We start from the raw sequence: 21,129 nt of genomic DNA on the forward strand, positions 1-21,129 counted from the left end.
CCTAAAAAATTGAAAATGGAAAGAGAAACTCCAATTGAGATTGAATGGGCGCATAGATCTTTAAGGTCAAGACCTCGAGCTGACCAAAACCCACGATCAATTTTGATAAAATGCTTACGATACCAAGACAAAGAAAAGATCCTGAAGGCCGCTGCCCAAAGTGCCAAAAATAGAAACGGGCCGCTGATGATAGCAGGGAAACCAATTCTTTTTTATCCTGATATAAGTTACAACCTGTTGAAGAGAAGGAAGGAATTTAACCCAGCGAAAAAAGCCTTATGGGAAAAGGGTTATAAATTTACAATGCGTCATCCAGCAACACTGATAATTTTTCTGGAGGACAGAAAATTTTTTTTTCCGACTATCGAAAAGCGGAGGAGTTTGTACAAGAACTTCCATCTATTCGCTAACTACACATAGAGGCTTCCAAACGTAATGGATTAAAGATGAAGATAGACCCAAGGAACAGAAGTGATGGACATTTATGGATATTACAGAAGAGAAAAGCAAAATTTTAGAAATACTAAATGAGAATAGTATTTTTTTTTTCTCTTCTTATACATATACTTTTTTATGTTGCGGGGGAGCTGGGAGGCTGTGGATCGGTTACTGCGGGATTCACGTGTGTAATCATGGCGGTTGCCATGACCCGTACAGCAGAGGGGGGTAATGTTGTGTCTTTTTTCCACAACATTAGTAGGGGGGTATTTTTTTTTTTCCCTTTATATTTTAATTTTTTTCTATCTTTTTGCCTGGATGAATGGTGGGGACACACATAGCAACATGGAGACTTTTATAAAGATTTCCCAGGATACCACGAAAGTGGAAAGATTAGGTATTATTATAGATTGAAAAGAAAAAGAACTTTAACATATATTTTAAAAAAAATGAGAACTCCGTGGAGCATGTGGGGATCTTCCAACATCCAGGCATTTCCTTTTTTTTTTCTCTTTCTTATTTTCTTAATAGGGATGTTAGGGGGGAGGGGTTAAGGGGAGGGGGTTGGGTAACACTTTTTTTTCATGCACATTTATTCTGTAACAATTTGAAAACAATAAAAAAAAAGTTTATAAAAAAAAAAAAGACTAATGTATTACCAACACCACACCATCATGTGGTATTGTGGCCAGAGATAGCCTACTGTCTTGCCAGCAATGGTTTATTGGTACTTCGATCACTCGGGAAATCCTCAAGAGGCAGTGCCTCAAGGAGGTGGCATCCATCATTAAATACCCTCACCATTTGGAACATGCTGTCTTCACATTAATACCATCAGAGAGGAGCTACAGGAGCCTGAAGACCTCTGCTGAATGTTTTAGGAACATCTTGTTTCTCTCCACTATCAGATTTCTGAACAGTCTATGAACACTACCTCGTCCTTTACACTATCAATTTATTTTTGGAACCTATCATTACTTTGCTGTCTTGCACTGCACTGCCGTCGCAAAGCAACACAGTTCAGCACATATGAAAGTGTTAATAAACCTGATTCTGATTCTGAGGGTGGTGGAGGGAGGTACTCCTACAGCACCAGATGCAAACTTGAAAGCAAATTCCATAGGTGGCTTTAGGCCATGTGCTTGGAAGTTTGGAAAAGGTAGTGAGGACTGCAAAGGTTACAGGGAGAAGGCAGCAGAATGGGGTTAAGAAGGAATCTAAATCAGCCATGATTGAATGACAGAGCAGACACAATGGGCTGAATGGCCTAATTCTGCTCCTATGTCTTTGTTCTAAATGGGGTTAGTATAGATAGGTACTCAGGCAGTGCAGGCACCTTGGACCCTGTTTCTGTGCTGTTATGACTTCATTCTGGAGATTTGAATGCCAAATAAAACCAACCATTGTCATATTTTTGATACAGAGACAACAACAGATCCCAGACGCTTGATGCTGCATCATCACTGAATAATGGAACCAATAAAATTAGAGGATTATTAAATGAATTTAAACTTACAAAGATACAGATTAAGTGCAGGAGTAAACAACAGCACCTTGAGCCCATTCCGTTTTTCAGTATTAACACTAGCAATATCTTTGGTAATTTTTTTGTGTTGAATTTGTAAATCCCAAAAAGGCATTTTATTGGACTTCCTTCACCTTTTAGTTTATACAGCAATAACAGGCAAAATGTTGAAACTTGCCTCATAGATAGCAAAGCCTACAGTATGCATGTCCTCTCCCATTTTCCGTTGCCGTCTACGATTCTTCTGAATCACCCCAACTAGAAAACTGCACAACTCATCTTCATCATCAGGATCTTCATCTGCTTCATTCAGAATAATCTTAAACTGAGGATTTGTCCAAAATGTCTCTGTGAATGGAAACCAAGAGACATTGATGTTAAGATATGCAATAACTGATGAATGTATACATAACAGAACAAGCAAATCAGTTTCATTTTCCTACTCCAATCTGAAAATGTCTGGGTAATGTGGGATATGAAGGCTTGATTATTATGTACTGAGATAGACTGACAACCCAGAGGACTGGACTATCAATCTGGAGCCACAAGTTCAAATTCTGCCATGGAAAAAGGGAAACATTTCTGCAGATGCTGGAAGTCCAGAGTAACACACAGAGTGCTGGAGGAACTCAGCAGGTGAGGCAGCCTCCATGGAAAGGAATAAAGACTCGAGGTTTCAGGCTGAGTCTTTTCATCAGGATTCGAAAGAAAGGGGAAAGGAACTAGAATAAGGTGGTGGGGTAGGAGTATGAGCTAGAAGGTGCTAAGTGTTGCCAGATGTGGGTGAAGGTAGGTGGGTGAGGGAAGGGTGATGAAGTGAGGTAAAGAGTGGAAAGGGGAAAGACGAAGAAGGAATCTGATTGGAGAGGAAAGTGAGCTATGGGCAAAAAGGGGAAAGAGGAGTGGCACCAGAGGTGATGAATGGCAGTTGAGAGGAGAAAAGGAACGAAGAGAGCCAGAATGGGGAATGGAGGAAAAGAAAAGGAGGAGGGGCAAGAAATTACCAGAAGTCAAAGAAATTGATGTTAATGCTGTCAGGTTGGAGGCTACCCAGATGGAATACAAGTTGTTGCTCCTCCAACCCGATAGTGGACTCATTGTGACTGTAGAAGGGGCCATAGACCAATATAGGGGAATGTGGACTGGAATTAAAATGGTTGGCCAGGGGGGAATCCTGCTTGTTGCAGATGGTACCAAGGTGCTCGACAAAGTGATCCCTAAATCTACATTGGTGAAACCCAAAGTCAGGGAGGCCAGACCAGGTGCACCAGATACAGTAAGTGACACTAATAGATTCACAGGTAAAGTGTTGCCTCACTGGAAGGACTGTTTTGGGCCCTGAATGGATAACAGAAATTTGAATTATGTAATCCAGAATAAAAACCTGACTTCAATTATCTGATCTCAATTATCAGTACCTCACTCTGGCCTATGTGCACCTCCAGAACAATTGGCATAACTCACTTTTAATGCTGGGTTCAGAATTTTAGAGCATGGAGTTATAATACACCTGTATAAAACATAAGCAATAGCTGGAATCTTGGGTGCAGTTCAAGCCACCACAGTAGGAAGGATGTGAATGCAATGGAGAAAGATCAGAGAAGATTCATTTGGATATTGATTAACAAACACAAGGAAATCTGCAGATGCTGGAAATTCTAACAACAACACACACAAAATGCTGGTGGAACACAGCAGGCCAGGCAGCATCTATAAGGAGAAGCACTGTCGACGTTTCGGGCCGAGACTCTTCGTCAGGACTAAACGTCGACAGTGCTTCTCCTTATGGATGCTGCCTGGCCTGCTGTGTTCCACCAGCATTTTGTGTATGTTGTTGTTTGGATATTGATTGCCTGGATCAGAACTCTTCAGATATGAAGAGGATTGGATAGCCTGGGCTTGTTTTCTGGGAGAGGGAGTGGGTATACAAAATTATAAGAAATAGTGTTGTTGGGTAGATAAAGTGTAGAAAAAAATACAAGGATAGTGCCAAGATTTGAACGTTGACAGTATGGAACAAGCTGTCAGCAGAAGGTAAGTGCAGGTTTAATTGTAACATTTAAGAGAAGTTTGGACAGGGACATGGACAGGAGAGGTATAGAGGGACTATACCTTGGGTCTGGTTGATGGAACTTGACACAAGATCAGGTCCAAAAAGAACTAGGTGAGTCAAAGGGCCTGTTTCTCTATTATAGTGCTCTATGACTTTATAAATTGGGATTAGTATAGACAGGTACTTGATGACCAGAATAGACACAGTGGGCCAAAGGGCCTGTTTCTGTGCTGTCTGATTATGTTTGAAATTGTTCATATTAATAGCTCAGCCAACAATGCCCATTTCTTAAAACCTCAATCTAATGAATGGATAATTACGAAATGTTAATGAACATTGTGTGTTGTATCATTGTTTGAGCTGCTATTTTATCACCTGCATAAGACAACAATTTTAAATGGTTAACAAGTGCCTTTAGTAGAAGCCATGTGGAGAACAGGAATAATTTGATGTTAAGGTAAGATTGGAGACATTTAATAGGAACCCGGGGGGGCAACATTTTCACCCTTACAGTGACCAGTATTTGGAGCGAGCTGCTAGTGGAAGTGGATGTGGTAGGTACATTATTAACATTTATGTCATAAAGAAAGATCTATAGAGATATGGGTCAAATGCAGGCAAATGTTGCCTGGACGGGAATCTTGGTTGGCGTTGAACAGCCGGGCCAAGAAATAAATTTAACACGATATGGTAATAAGCCTGATTTAAAAGGGCCAATTTTAATGCTCAAAAATTCTAAGTAATGAGAGAATAGAAGTAATGTCTTACTAATGAGAAAATGGGATATGCAGGAACGACTAAAAAAAAATTCATAAATAGACTGAGTCTTGAAACAGAAACCATACCAAAAAATGTTTTCTTGTCACTAAATTATCTTTGGATGAAGTAAGGAAAACATATTAGCAGAGCCAAAATCTTTCCAACAGTTTGGTTCCAGGACAGTGTTACCAGGGAATACACTGGATTCTACAGAATTACAATGATGAGGAAAATTGTAATTTTATACTTGGGAAGTTTCGACATCCCCCTGCAGAAGATCCAGTTCTCCAGGACCCATCGTAAACAATCATGCTCCATTTATGAACTTCATCGCTGGCAAGTGTGTCAGGGGTGAGATTGCAGATTTCCAGTCGAGAGAAATTCCTTAGAAATTCGGAAAATGCCATCCTAGAATGTGGAGATGTAACAAAATAAATCTGAAACTCTCTCAGGACAAAATCCTCACCTTGTCAAAGTATTGAAGACATTTATGAATGGACTTGTTTCTTATGCATTAAACGAGGTGGACAGACTGATGTACATTAATTACTACATAGGAATAGTAATTTCATCCATCTATTCTGGTGCTTGTTCAGAATCAGGTTTAATATCACTGGGTTAATATATGTCATGAAATTTGCTAACTTAGTGGCAGCAATACAATGATAAATAAGTCAATTACAGTAAGTATGTGTATTAAATGTGTATTTAATGTGTATTAAATAATTAAATTAAAAGTTGTGCAAAAACAGAAATAAAATAAAAATAAAGTGAGGTAGTGTTCACAGGTTCAATGTCCATTTGGGAATTATACAGCAGAGGGGAAGAAGCTGTTCCCGAATTGCTGAGTGTGTGCCTTCAGGCTTCTGTACTTCCTTTCTGACCGTAACAATGAGAACAGGGAATGTCTTGGATGATGGCGGTCCTTAATAATGGACGCAGCCTTTCTGAGACACCAGTCCCTGAAGGATGTTTTCACTAGAACTCAAGATGGAGCTGACTAATTTTATAACTTGCTGAAGCTTCTTTCGATCCTGTGCAGTCGCCAAAGTCACTTAGATCACATTTCTTCCCCATGCTGATGTTTGGTCTGAACAACAACTGAACCTCTTGACCATGTCTGCATGCATTGAGTTGCTGGCACATGATTGGCTGATTAGATATTTGCATTAACAAGCAGGTGTACAGGTGTACCTAATAAAGTGGCCATGAATGTACATCTCATTTGGCATGGACACATTGAGCCACAGGGCCTTTCTCCATTCTGTACAATACTACAAATCCATGACATTAACTCATCTACTCGCATCATTTGATCTGTTTCATTTTATTTCTAGCCCAGTGCCTGTCTAAATTTCTATTAAGATAGTGATTTCATCTGATACCACCAGCAGCAGAAAACTCCAAATATAAACTCTCTATACAAAAGACATTATTATCAAATCACATTTCTAACTCCTTCCTTTCACTTTGAGCCAATGCCCTTTTATTTTTCATGCCCTAACTATAGGATTCTGGGATTCTACACCTCTCATAATCTGATATCGCTCTATCAGGTTACCCCTCAATCTCCTTGGATCAACAAAAAACAAGCCCACCCTATCCAACTTCTCTTCATAATTTATGTCCAGGCATCATCCTGGTGAATCTGTTCTACACACTCTCCAGTACAAACCATATCCTTCTGATAATGTGGCAAGCAGAACTAGAACGGCCTAACCAGTGTTTTAACCTCCCAACTTTTACATTTTATGATCCAACCAATGAAAGCAATTGTCTTTCATCTCCACTCTATCTACCCAAGATTCCACTTTCAACGAACTATGAACCTGAACCACAAGGTCCCTCTGTTAGTCACTATTACTTAGTGTCCTTACCATTTACTGTATATAATCTATTTCTATTTTACTTCACATCACACTTGTTGGGAATAAATTCCATCTGCCCACATTCCACTCAACTTTTCATCTCAGCTACTCCCTTCTGCAGCCTTAGACAAACTTTCCTGCTATTCACACCACCAGCAACTTTCATTTCACCCAGAGCCTTAGTTATAATAATTTAAGATTATAATTATTACAATTACAAACCTTAGTTATACATTTCCATCCAAGTTGTCAATTTAAAAAGAAATCACAAACAAGGGTCCCAGCACTGGTTCCTGTGCTATACAATTGGTTACAGACTCCCAAAAAGAGAAACATCACCAATCCAATTTTCCATCTTTTTAGCTAGTTTGAGTTGGATCCAATGTGCCTTAAACTGCTGGACCAGACTATAATATGGGACTAGTCAGTTGTAATGAAAATTCCTTGACCCAAAGCTAAGGATGCCACGTGAACAGCAGAATTCTTTCATCATTTTCTGTTTTTCTTTCATTTCTCCATCTTCTGCAGCTCTTTTTTCCAACTAATATATCAATGTGGAAGCCAAAATTTCAATCCAAACCCTTTCACATGCTTCTTAAAAAGGTTTCTTTGGATCAGAGCTTTATAGCACTCACATTCAATCTTAAACTGTAAAAACTCACATGCTGGATTTCATGGGTCCCCGATAATCCAGCATATTTGTAATCCAGTATTGCCTCCATGATTCACCAGCTGCCTTCCCTTCAGGATCAGTTACTGCCACCTGAACAACGTTCCTATTTGCCAGATAACTAAGCTTTTACTCATGGTTTCTTGATTCAGCATCCCGTGTTACTAGCCTCACCAATTCTAACCACATTCACAGCAATTATCAAGACGACAGTCATAAAGTAATATAGCTATATGGATTTACCACTCTCTGGCTAAAAAAATCCTCCTTACCTCTGTTCTAAAGGGATGCCCCTCAACTTTGAGGATGTGCCCTCTAGTTCTGGATACACCCACCAAAGGGAACATCCTCTACACATCTATCCTAGCTAGACCTTTCAACATACTCTACTTTTCAATGAGATCCCCCCCGCATTCTTCTAAATTCCGGGGAGTACAGGCCGAAAGCTGCCAAACGCAGGTCATACGTTAACCCCCCCCCCATTCCCGTAATCATCTTCGTGAACCTCCTACGGACTCTGTCCAATGAATGACAACACATCCTTTCTGAGATATGCGGCCCAAAACTGCTGCCAATACTCCGAATGCAGCCTGACTAGTATTTCTTAAAGGCTCAGCATTATCATCTTGCTTTTATATTCTGTTCCCCTTGAAATAAATGCCAACATTGCATTTGCCTTCTTTACCACAGACTCAACTGTAAATTAGCTTTCTGGGAATCTTGCACAAGGACTCCAAAGTCCCTCTGCACCTCTGATATTTGAACCTTCTCCCCATTTAGATAATAGACCCCAGTATTGTTCCTTTTCCCAAAATGCATTAGCATGCATTTCCCAACACTGTATACCACCTGCCATTTTTTTGTCCATTCTTCCAAATTGTCCAAGTCCTGTTGCAAACACATTGCTTCCTCGACCTACCTATCCCTCCACATGTCTTCATAAATCTGCAAACTTTGGCACAAAGCCATTAATTCCATAACCTGAATCACTGACAAACAATATGAAAAGTAGCAGTCCCAGTACCGACCCTTGAGGAAGACCACTAGTTGCTGGCAGCCGAACAGAAAAGACCCCTTTTATTCCCACTTGCTGCCTCCGGCCTGTCCACCATTCCGCTACCCAAGCCAGTATTTTTCCTGTAAAGCCATAGGATTTTATCTTGTTAAGCAGCCTCATGTGTGGCACCTAATCAAATGCCTTCTGAAACTCCAAGTAAATGATATCCGCTGCCTCTCTTTTGCCCACCCTGCTTGTTATTTCCTCGAAGAACAGATTTGTCAGGCAATATTTCCCTTTACAGAAACTATGCTGACTTCGGCTTATTTTATCATTAGTCTACAAGAACCCTAAAACCTCATCTTTAATAATAGACTCCAACATTTTCCCAACCACTGAGTTTCTGCTAACTGGCCAATAACTTCTCTTCTTTTGCCTTCCTCCCTTCTTAAAGAGTGGAGAGACAGTTGCAATCTCCCAGTCCTCCGGGACCATGCCAGAATCAAGTGATTCTTGAAAGATCATGACCAATGCATCTGTTATCTCTTCTGCAACCTCTCTCAGGACTCTGGGATGATGTCCATCAGGTGACTTATCCACCTTAAGACCTTTGAGTTTGCCTAGCACTTTTTCCTTTGTAATAGCAATGACACTCACTCCTGCTCGCTGACACTCCCACACCTCTGGCACACTGCCAGTGTCTTTCACAGTGAAGACAGATGCCAAGTACCCATTAAGTTCATCTGCCATTTCTTTAACCTCCTTTGCTACCTCACCAGCATCATTTGTCTGGTCCAATAGCAACTCTCACCTCCCTTTTATGCTTCATATAACTATAAAAAAATTTGGTATCCTTCCTTATATTATTGGCTAGTCTGCCCTTATATTTCATCTTTTCCATTCTTGTAGTTTTTTTAGTTGCCTTTTGTTGGATTCTAAAAGCTTCCCAATCATCCAACTTCCCACTCACTTCTGCCATCTTATATGCCCTTTTCTTGGCTTTTATGCAGTCCTTAACTTTCCTTGTCAGCCACAGTTGCCTACCCCTGCCATTTGAGAACTTCTTTCTCTGTGGGACATAACTATCCTGCGCCTTGTGAACTATTCCCAGAAACCTCAGCCACCTCTGCTCTGCTGTCATCCCTGCCAGTATCCTCCTCCAATCGACCTGGGCAGATCCTCTCTCCTACCGCTGTAATTCCCTTTATTGCATTGCGATACTGATACATGCGAGTAATGCTTCTCCCCCTCAAACTTAGCTTTACCTCTATCTCCACAAGTTTTCATGTTGAATACTTCCTTTACACATCCAGCTACCAGTTTGCTTAGCTTGTCATTAAACTATTTATAAAATCAAGGAGAAATTCATTTTTACCAGAATTCTCCATTCTCTGATCGGTCACAAAGGCGCTCTCTTTCTTCATCAGGGACACATCCCCACTCTGATGCACTGGAATTAGATGAAAAGTATAAAAGGTAATTATGTTGTCACTGTTTACAGGAATGGCACATGAACATAAACATCATCTTTTCTCATGAAAGCTCAAAATTATCTAGATGAATGCATAATACTTGAAACCTTTAGGAACAACATAATCAATGTTGGAGTACTCTCAGTAATGCACTTGGTTCCTCTTAAAGATGAGAATCAGACTTTAGTTTGGTTGCAAGGCGTAACTGGAATTTCAGAAATGGCTTAAAAATATTTTGTTGTTAACGTCAGTTATCAAAAGCAGTTTCTCAGTTTGCACCTGAGAGAAACAGGAGAAAGGATACGATTAGAGACAGAGCAAAGAGACTGTTCACTACGAGTTTTTGAATGTAATCTGTATCGTCATTATGCATGCAGTTTAAAACTGCAGTCAGTCCCCAGGTTATGTAAAGATTCCACTACCGAGAACAGTCTGTTAATTGAAATTTCCAAGTCAGAAATGATCAATTTCAATGAGGGCTGCTTAACATGAACATTTATCATTTTCCCTATGTAATTACAATGGTACAGAGGTCCTACATCCAATTGGCAAGATTTGTTGATCTTTAAGTGTGAAATATATTGTTAGATATTTTACAAATATTAATTGAAGAGATTGTCTTGTTTGTTTCCATAGCAAATCCCTTATGCATGTGACACAGGAGCTGCATTGTAATTACTGCAAGGAAGTTAAATGTAAGGAGTTTGTTTTTTTTTTAAAGTGATGCACTAAGTTAATGCTAACAATTAGTCATCCACTTATTTTTGACATAAGTGTGATGAATCTCTGGAATTGTTGGCCATGGAGGGCTGTGACGGTTACATAGTCCAGAATTCCCGCTTGAATCTCAGCATAGCAATATTCACTCCAGGATGCCAAAGCTCCTCTTGATGACTAATCAGAGGCAGGTACATTGCCCAGATCACTTATGGTTGAATGCCTCATGATGTCACTGCTTTCGGGAAGAGGGGTCTTGGCTTGTCACAGAAATATCCATCTATTAACATAGGTCAGCAAAATTCAAAAGAATGGATTAAGGATCATAAACATTTGATAACCATCAACATAAAAATTACACAAAATAACCTACTTGTCAGACCAGCTTCCAGTCCACTCTACTTGACCCCAAGGATTCCTGACTCGGATCAATTTTTCCTGATCACCTTGATAGCTCACCTACAAGATTAAAACTACATCCTCAATTTATTTCTACATTATTCATCACTAAGACAACAGTTCTTCAGTTCTACAGCAAAAATATGCATTCATAAGTTATCTTTAATATAGGAAATTGCCTCAAGGTGCTTCAAGAGTTTCAGCAAATAAAACTTGGCGAGGACGAAGCAGATGTTACAATATTCATCCAAAACTTGTACAAAGAGGAAATTTTTATGAATCCCTTAAAGTAAGAAAACAGAGAACATGAAGTAGGAAGATCTTTCAGGAATTGGGAAGGGCATGTCAGTGAAGAAATTTGAAAAAAAATGTTTAAATTATAGGTGCTATTAACTGGGAAGCAAATCATAGATTTTAAATAGAGGTGTGATTGGTGAACAGAACTTGCAATGGATTAGACAAAGGTAGAAGAGATTTCCACAGATTCACCACCTACTGACTGAAGAAATTTCTCCTCATCTCTGTTCTAAATGGAAGTCCCCCTATAATGAGGTTGTACCATCTTGTCATAGACTTCACTACTGTAGGAAACGTACTCCCACATCAACTATCTAGGCCTTTCAATATTCAATAAGATCCCACCCCCCCCCCCATTCTTCTACATTCCAGTCAGTACAGGCCCAGAGCCGTCAAACACTCCTCATATGATAAGCCTTTCATTCCCAGAATCATTTTTGAACCCTCTCCAAAGATTTTGGGTCCAAAACTGCTCACAATACTCCAAAGTGAGGCCTCACTAGTCCATTGTAAAGCCTCAGCTCTACATCCTTGTTTATATATTCTAGTCCTCTCAAAATGAACACTATTTGCCCTCTTCACTGCTGACTCAACCTGCAAGTTAATCTTTAGGGAATCCTGCATGAGGACTCCCAAGTCCCTTTTCAACTCAGATTTTTGCATTTTCTCCCCATTTAGGAAATAGTCCATGGCATTTTTGTTCCTTCTACCAAAGTCCATGACCATGCACTTCCCTACAGTATTTTCCATCTGCCACTTCTCTGCCCATTCTCCTAATCTGTCTAAATCCTTCTGCAGCCTCCCTGCTATCTGAACACTACCTGTCCCTCCACCTACCTTCGTATCATACACAAACTCGGCCACAGCCATCAATTCCATATTCCAAATTATTGATATACAACATAAAGAGAATTAGTCCCTACACCAACCCCTTTGAAACACTGCTAGTCACTGGCAGCTAATCAGAAACGACTCCCTTTATTCCCACTGTTTGCCTCCTGCCAATCAGCCACTGCTCCATCCATGCTAGAATCTTTCCTGTACTGTCAGGTTTCTTATCTGGCTAAGCAGTCATGTGCAGCACCTTGTCAATAGCCGCCTGAAATCCAAGTACACAACATCCATTGATTCTCCTTTGTCTGCCTTGCTTATTTCCTCAAAGAATTCCAATAGATTTGTTATGCAATATTTTCCTTTTAGGAAACCATGCTGACTTTGGCCTACTTTATCATGTGCCTTCATGTACTCTGAGATCTCACCCTTAACAATCGACTCCAACATCTTCTCAACCACTATCAAGCTAACTAGTATACAATTTATTTTCTTCTTCCTCCATCCATACTTAAGAGTGGAGTGACATTTGCAATTTTCCAGTCCTCTGGAACTATGCCAGAATCTAGTGATTCCTGAAAGCTCATAACCAATGCCTCCACAATCTCTTCAAATACCTCTTTCAGAACACTGGTCCAGGTGACAGTGGATAATCAGGCAGAACTAATTTTTCGCTTACAAGACTGAAATGTCAGGGTCATTGTCAAGGAGAAGGGTTTTGGGTCAATCACCAGGTCTTCCTAGGACAGGCTGTTGGGTACAAGTGTTGGGACATCACATTACACCAGTACAAGATGTTGGTGAGACTGCACATGGAATATTGTGTGCAGTTATGGTCATTGTACGGTAAGAGTTAACATGGAGAGGGTGCAGAAAACATTGACAAGGATGTTTTCAAGACTAGAGGGCTTGAGTTATAAGACGGACTAGGACTGTTTTCCCTGGAGTGGAGGAGGGCAAGGATTGACATTGGAGGTTATTTTTTTAAATCATGAGAGGTACAGACAAAGTGAATGGTCGCAATCCCTTTTCCCCAAGATAGGGGAATTTAAAAAGTACAGGGTAAAGCGTAGGGTGAGGTGAAAGATTTAAAGGGGATTTGAGAGGCAAGTTTTTCCACCCAGAGAGTGGTAGGTATATGAAAAAAGCTGCCAGAGGAAATAGTGGGGACGGATATAATTATAACATTGAAAAAACATTTGGACAGGTACATGAATAGGAACATTTTAAAGGGAAATGGGGCAAATGTTTTATACAGCTGCAGCATGACTTTCTGACCCTATATTCAAGGCCCTGATTGATGAAGGCAAGAATGCCATATGCCATGCTTTACCACCTTTCCTACTTGTGATGTCGCTTTCAGGGAACTATATCCCAATACACTTTACTGCTAATGAAATACATTTTAATGTGTAACTCTGATGGCAATTCACAGTCCCACCAAATTTTCTCAAACTGCAGTATGGCAGTGACTAGAGATGCTGTTAAATGATACACATTGTCTGGGACACCCACGATAACCCCACTGCTTGCTTTCAACACAAAGTAATTTATTCTCGTTTTGGAAAGCACACAGAGCTGGAATAAGTATCTGATCTTAAAGATGGCACTCTGATGGTGTAGTGTTCCCTCGGTATTGCAAAGAAGTATTAGTCTGGAATTTATACTTAAACCTTAAAAGTGAAACTTCATTCCACAATCTTCTTACTTGCTCTAGGGTGGTACTAAATGAAAGGCAGTTGACAGAGTCAAGGTGTCAGTGCCAGAAGAAAGGTGTTTAGCACAGATGAGGCAGCTGCAGTTTCATTCCAGGGTAGCGCCAGGACGTGGTCTAGCCAGATCGAGCAACAAGTACGTTCGAGTTTGTGACAGGTAGGCCCAATGATATGCTGCAGCACCGTAAGAGTTTTTCTGGAGAGAGGAATTTGAAAGGAATGTATGAGCAAAAGTGCCAGATAGATGAGAGAGTTTGCAGGGAGAGCTGTGCTTGACTGTTTTGGCAACAAATAGAATGCCATAGGCTCGCTCTACTTGTGTAACCACTTGCTTCAATCAGCACGACTCAACCGTTTAAAGGGAGAGGGAGTGACTCCCAGGGAAACTGCACAGAAATGGTGAACGATGAGGAAACACTAGAATTAGGAGTACGAGTTAATAAAACACTCGTTTTCAGACTTACTGTTTCTGCTCCAGTTACAGAGTAAGCATGTCCTTTGACCAGCTGCTGCGAAGTAATAGCCTCCGTTTCTGCTGAGCTTGTGATCTAATTCATAGTCAAATAAATCAGCATTCATTAATCAACATACATTCATCACACAAGTCAGTTAATTGAATTTATTACTTATATAATGCACGATATCTTGTGCTACTTTATTTTTCCGTGAGTAGTACTACAGAGCACCGTGAGTAGGCCACAGAAGTAATATCAAAACACTGGGGAATGGCAAATGTTATTCCTTTGTTCAAGAAAAGTAACAGGGATAATCCTGGGAATTATAGAGTTGTAGTAGTGGAGGGCAAAATATTGGAGAGGGTTCTTAGAGACACGAACATTTGGAGCAACACCCTAATTAGGAATACTCAATATGGCTTTATGATGGTGGCCATGCCTCACTAATCTGACTGAATTATTTAAGGAAGTGACAAAAGATATTGATGAAGGTAGAGCAGTGGATGTGGTGCACATGGATTTTAGTAAGGCATTCAGAAAGTCAGAAGGCATGGGATCCAGAGAAACTTGGGTACGTGGATTCAGAACTGGCTTGCCCACAGAAGGCAGAGAGTGTTTGTAGAAGCAGCATATTATGCCTGGAGGTTGGTGACCGGTAATTTTCTGCAGGGATCCCTGCTTTTGTGATGTTTATAAATGACTTGGACGAGGAAGTGGAAGAGTGGGTTGGTAAGTTTGCAGATGATATGACAGTGTAGATGGTTGTAGGTTACAATGGGACATTAATAGGATGCAGAGCTAGGCTGAGAAGTGCCAGATGGAGTTCAATCTGGAAAAGTGTTAAGTGATTCACTTTGGAAGCTCAAACTTGAAGGCAAGTATAGGTTAATGGTAGGATTCTTATCAGTATGGAGGAACAGAGGGATCTTGAGGTCCATGCCTATATATGCCTTAAAGTTGTAGCACAAGTTGATAAAGTGGTTAAGGTGGCTCATGGTGCTTTGGCCTTCATTAGTCGGGGGGTGGGGGGGAATTGAGTACCAGGTGTATAAAGCTCTGGTCAGACCACATTTGGAATACTGTGTTAAGTTTTGATTGCCTCGTTAAACTTCGTATGTGGAAGTTTTAGAGAGGGTGCAGAGAAGATTTACCAGGATGCTGCCTGGATCAGAGAGCGTGTCTTATGAGGAAAAGTTGAGAGTGCTAGGGCTTTTTTCTTTGGAGAGAAGGAGGATGAGAAGTGACTTGACAGAGGTGCAGGATGATAAGAGGCATAGATAAGTGTGACTTTTCCCTCAGCACAGAAATGAGTGACATGAGAGGTCATCATTTTAAAGTGGTTGGAGCAAAGTACTTTGTCTGAGGAAGGATGTTTTAGTTTTTTTAAAAACACAGAGTGGTGGGTGCATGGTAGAGGTAGGTACATCAGGAACATTGAAGAGACTCTTTAGATAGGGACATGGATGAAAGAAAAATGATGGACTACGTGAGAGGGAAGTGTTAGACAAGTCTTAGAGTTAGTTAATAGATCAGCACAACATCGAGGAGCAAAGGGTCTGTACTATGCTGTACGGTTCTATGTTCATGTACAATTACTCTTCTCGTCCACAGCTTCCCCCCACCATGTCACCATGTGCTTAGTCAGGAAGTTTAAAACTTTAACCAAGTTCAAAGGTCTTCAAATAGTTTGAATGACAATACAGCTTAAGTAGGCAGCACCACATTATAAAGCAGTGAGTCTATCTTTTCTACAAGGTAGATTTTGAAAAGTTTCTCGTTAGGATTTGTCTCTGCTGCTGAAATTCTGCCAACAATAGTTGTGTTATCAGCAAACTTATAGATGGCATTTGAGCTGTGCCTAGCCCTCACAATCATGGATGTAGAGCGAGTCAGACATCCTTGAGGTGTGCCAGTATTGATTGTCAAAGAGGACGAGACGTTATTTCCAATCTGCTCTGATTGTGGTCTCCCAATGAAGAAGTCAAGGATCCAGTTGCAGAGGGAGGAGGTACAGAGACCCAGGTTTTGGAGCTTATTGATTATAACCGAGAGTATGATTGTGTTGAAGGCTGAGCTTTAGTCAATAAACAGCAGCCTGATGGTGAAATAATCACCGATAAAAGCAAGCAGATGGAACGCTGGGTAGAACACTACTCTGAGCTCTACTCGAGGGAAAATGTTGTTGTTAGCTCAGCCTTTGATGCCATCGATTGTCTACCAGTCATGGAATGAACTCGACTCCGAACCAACCATTGAGGACCTCAGCAAGGCAGATGACAGTCTGGCCCCAGGGAAACCTCCTGGCAATGATGGGATTCCCCCAGACCTGATCAAACAGCTCACTCCTCCAATCTTTACATAAGGTCCTCTGTCAGTGCTGGAAGGAAGGAGTCATACCACAGGATATGTGAGACTCCAAAATAATCACTTTGTACAAAAACAAGGGTGATAGGAGCGACTGCAACAACTACAGGGGTATCTTCCTCCTGAGTATTGTCAGCAAAGTCAGCTCGCGTAACTCTGGCATGTCTAAAAACTCTGGCAGAACGGGTCTACCCTGAGTCCCAATGTGGTTTACGCGCAAGGAGGTCAACTGTCAACATGATTTTCTCACTCCGTCAACTCCAGGAGATGTGCAGGGAAAAACAGAAACCCCTTTATGTCACTTTCATCAACTTGACCAAGGTATTTGACCTTGGACAAAAACCAGAGGACATGGGTTAAGGGTGAAGGGGGAAAAGTTTAAAGGGAACATTAGGGGGGGCTTCTTCACACAGAGTGGTGGGAGTGTGGAATGAGCTGCCAGATGAAGTGGTAAATGCGGGCTCACTTTTAACAATTAAGAAAAACTTGGATAGGTACATGGATGAGAGGTGTATGGAGGGATATGGACCAGGTGCAGGTCAGTGGGACTAGGCAGAAAAAAGGTACAGCACAGCCAAGAAGGGCCAAAAGGCCTGTTTCTGTGCTGTAATGTTCTATGGTTCTATGGTCAGCAGGGATGGGCTCTTTCAGATTCTCCTCAAGACTGGCTGTCCCCTGAAACTCCGAAGTATCATCAAGTCATTCCACGATGACATGGGGGCCGCTGTTCAGTATGATGGCAGCTCATCAGAACCCTTCACTACTCGTAGTGGGGTCAAACAAGGATGCGTGTTGGCCCCAACATTATTCGGCATCTTCTTCTTTATGCTATTGAAGCACGCATCTGCGACATCGGCAGAAGGCATCTACATGCACACCAGGTCTGACGGGCGGCTGTTCAACCCTGCGCGCCTGAGAGCAAGCACAAAGGTGCGAAAGATCTTAATACGAGACATGCCCTTTGCTGATGATGCTGCTATAACCTCACACACCAAACAGCAACTACAAACTCTCATGGACCACTTCCCTAAGGCATGCAAGGACTTCAGGTTTATCATCAGCCTAAAGAAAACAAATGTCCTTGCTCAGAATGTACTGGAGACACCAGTCATTACCATCGACAGTTACGATCTAGAAGTGATCCATGAGTTCACATGCTTGGGGTCAATCATTAGCGACACTCTCTCCCTCAATGCTGAAATCAATAGGCTTATTGGCAAAGCAGCATCGATCCTTACTCAACTCTCCTTGTGGGTCTGGGAGACTCTGACACCCGGTACAAAGACCAAGACAATGCATGCGCTATCAGCACCCTCCTGTATGGTAGCGAGACTTGGACTACCTACACCAAGCAGGAGAGAAAACTCAATAGTTTTCACCTGCGCAGGCTTCATCCTCTGCATCGCCTGGAGAGACAAAGTCCCAAACTCTGAGGTCCTCTCCCACACTGGACTTCCCACAACGTTCATGCTTTTAAGACAACGCAGATTGCGCTGGCTGTGCCACGTCCGTCGTGTGAAGGATGGTAGTCTGCCAAAGGACATCCTCTACAGAGAACTAGCAACAGGCAAGAGGAACGTTGGTAGACCCCAGCTTCGCTTCAAGGACCTCTGCAAGCGCGACATAAAAGCCTTAAAAATCAACACAGAGTGCTGGGAGGATACAGCAGATGACCGTAACAAATGGCGAGGTACTCTTCAGCAACACCTAGAGCAAGGCGAAAGAGTGATCCTGAGTCAGTTTGAGGAGCGGACAGCTAAACAGAGAACATAGCGGACACCCTACACATGCAGCAACCGTGGCGGAGCCTGCCGTTCTAGGATTGGCCTCTATAGGCACAGTCCATGCTGCTCAACAAACCAGCGACTACCAGAGGCACAGTACCCATGATTGACCACGACCGACGGAGGACACACACACACACACACACACTCTGCAGGTATTGCTATTGCCTAGGTGATCAAAGGCCAAGTGGAGAGCCAGTGAGATTGCATCTTCTGTAAAGCTATTGTAGCAAAAGCCAAATTGCAGCATGTCCAGGCCTTTGCTTGGGCAGGAGATGATGCTAGCCATGACTAACGTCTCAAAGCACTTCATCACTGTTGTTGTGAGTGAACTGAGCGATAGTCATTGAGGCAATTCACACTGCTCTCCTTGGGCAATGGTAAGATTTCATCCCTTTGAAGGAAATAGGAACCTCCAACTGCAGCAGTGAGACTGAAGATATGCTTGAACACTCCCACCAGTTAGTTGGCACATATTCTCAGAGCCCTTCCAGGTACGTCATCAGGGCTTGATGCGTTATGAGGGTTCACCGACTCGAAGAATGTTCTGACGTTGTCATCCAAGATCATTTTCACAGGGTCACCAGATGCTGCAGGGATTGACACAAGTATAGTTTTTTCCTCCCTTTCAAAGTGTGATTAGGTGGTGCTCAGCTCATCTGGGAGTGAAGCATCACAGCGATTAGGTTTCACTTTGTAGGACATAATAGTCTGAAAACCCTGCCACAGCTGATGTGCATCCAATTCCACCTCAATGGGAATTTATTTTTTTTTACCGTTAAAGTGGATTTCATGTATAGTTCTGGATCACCAGTCTTCAATGCCACAGATCTAGCTCTCAGCAGACTATGAATCTCCTGGTTCACTCAATGCTTTTGGTTTGGCTATGGTATGTTCTTGAAGGCATATACTCATCCACACAGGTCTTGATGAAGTCGGTGACAAATGTGATGCATTCATTCAGATTCGAAGATGAATCCCTGAATATCATCAAAGCAGTCCTGTAAGCCTTCCTCCACCTCCAACCACAGAGACGAGGAGTAATTTATTTAGCCAGAGGTCGGTAAGTCTGCGGAATTCATTGCCATAGATGGCTGTAGAGGCCAAGATATTCTGTATATTTAAAGCAGAGGTTGTTAGCTTGTTGATTAGTAAGGGTGTCAGGTTACAGGGAGAAGGCAGAAGAATGGGGTTATGGAGGGTCAATAAATCAACAACGATGGAATTGCAAAGTAGACTTGATGGCCAAAGGTCTCAATTCTGCTCTTATATCTCATGGTTTTATGGAGTTAGCAAAAACTTTAAACCAAAATGTAAACCAAGGATGATGAGCTCTGGGTTAAGATGATACTCACATTAATAGAACAGCCAAGTAGTGACCCACTTCTTAATGCCTTTTGTATGATCTTAAAGAGATTGTCTGGTGCTTCATTTAGTTCATACCACTCTGAAATTCCTCCTGTAAAATCTTCAAACCCCTCTGTTGTGGATCCTCCGGACAGTGCTTCGTAGGACCCATTTAACCTGGAAAATGAATATTACAATTAATCCGTTGTGAGAACACAAGACGACAAGAAAATTGGTGCAGGAGTAGGTTCCTCAACCCACAATCCTGTCCCACTGTTTGATATGATCATGACTGATCTGGTCCATCTCTTCTTCTTTGCCAATTGAATAATTAAGACGGTATTTCACTTGCAAGACTCAATCCAGCAGGAGAAACAAATACCTTTTTGAGGAAATGAAAGCTGGCGAGAAATAGTAGGAAAAAAACATTCAGACTTGGTGCTGGTGGTGGTGGTTAGGGATGGGAGGTGTGAATCAGTCTGCAAATGGGCATTTCTGGAGTCTGAAGACACACGTTCAAAGTTTTAGCAACAGCTTCTACCCTCCACCATTATATTTCTGAACAGACAATGAACTAACCCTTGATCACCATCCCACTATTTTACACTACTCATTGAATTTAAACATATATTTCTTATTGTAATTTATATTGTTATGTATTGCACTGTAATGCTGCCGCAAAACAACAAATTCACAACATATTTCAGTGATATTAAACCTGATTCTGATTCCCAGCTCTCAGAGTGGATGGCAAAAATTCAACAGTATGAGAAGTCCACATTCCTTCACTGGACCCCAGGAAGCACTTGTGGCTTTTGTTGAAGGAAAGTTTAAAAGTTGATAACAATGACTCTTTTGGGCCGCATTGTGTCTCCCACAGGTTTCAGCTTCACAGTAAGCTGCTGGGGCTTCCATCTCAGCCCACTGAAGTAAAATAGGAATTAGGACCAGATATCTAAATTTGAAACAGATGACCTTCTGGCTTTGTGACTGCTCAATTCAACTTCTTTAAATCCAAAATGGTCAGCTCGCCACAGTTCCAATATGGGAAAGTAATTTTAACACTATTTAACTTTGTGGAAGAAGCCAGAGTCTGGTCATAGAGGGTTACCTCTCTGATTGGAGGCCTGTGTCTGGTGGTGTGCTACAGGGATCAATGCTGGGTCCTTTGTTATCTATCGCAATGATCTGGATGATAGTGTTGTTAACTGGATCAGCAAATTTGCAGATGACTCCATGATTGGGAGTATAATGGACAGCAAGGAAGGCTATCGTGGCCTACACAGGGGTCTGCATCAGCTGTAAAAATGGGTTAAAAATGGCAGATGGAATTTAATGCAGACAAGTGCAAGGTTTTGCACTTCGGTGGGACCAACCAGGGTAGGTCTTAAACAGTGAATGGCAGAGCACTGAGGAGTGTGATAGGACAAAGATCTGG

At 41.6% G+C, this 21,129-nt stretch overlaps 1 protein-coding gene across 1 annotated transcript in view; it reads right to left on the reverse strand.

Moving 5' to 3' along the window:
• LOC140730337 (calpain-2 catalytic subunit-like) overlaps positions 1–21,129 on the reverse strand; it is a 99,883-nt gene that overhangs the window by 27,250 nt on the left and 51,504 nt on the right. The window contains exons 5-10 of the mRNA XM_073050616.1: positions 19,700–19,868; positions 14,206–14,289; positions 10,873–10,958; positions 9,686–9,760; positions 5,023–5,183; positions 2,142–2,311 (exon numbers count right to left, since the gene is read on the reverse strand). Of these exons, the coding sequence (XP_072906717.1) occupies positions 2,142–2,311; positions 5,023–5,183; positions 9,686–9,760; positions 10,873–10,958; positions 14,206–14,289; positions 19,700–19,868 (745 nt within the window). The remainder of the gene's footprint in view (positions 1–2,141; positions 2,312–5,022; positions 5,184–9,685; positions 9,761–10,872; positions 10,959–14,205; positions 14,290–19,699; positions 19,869–21,129) is intronic.

The sequence above is a fragment of the Hemitrygon akajei genome, chromosome 7 (assembly GCF_048418815.1).
Source record: "Hemitrygon akajei chromosome 7, sHemAka1.3, whole genome shotgun sequence".
Classification (NCBI taxonomy): domain Eukaryota; kingdom Metazoa; phylum Chordata; class Chondrichthyes; order Myliobatiformes; family Dasyatidae; genus Hemitrygon; species Hemitrygon akajei.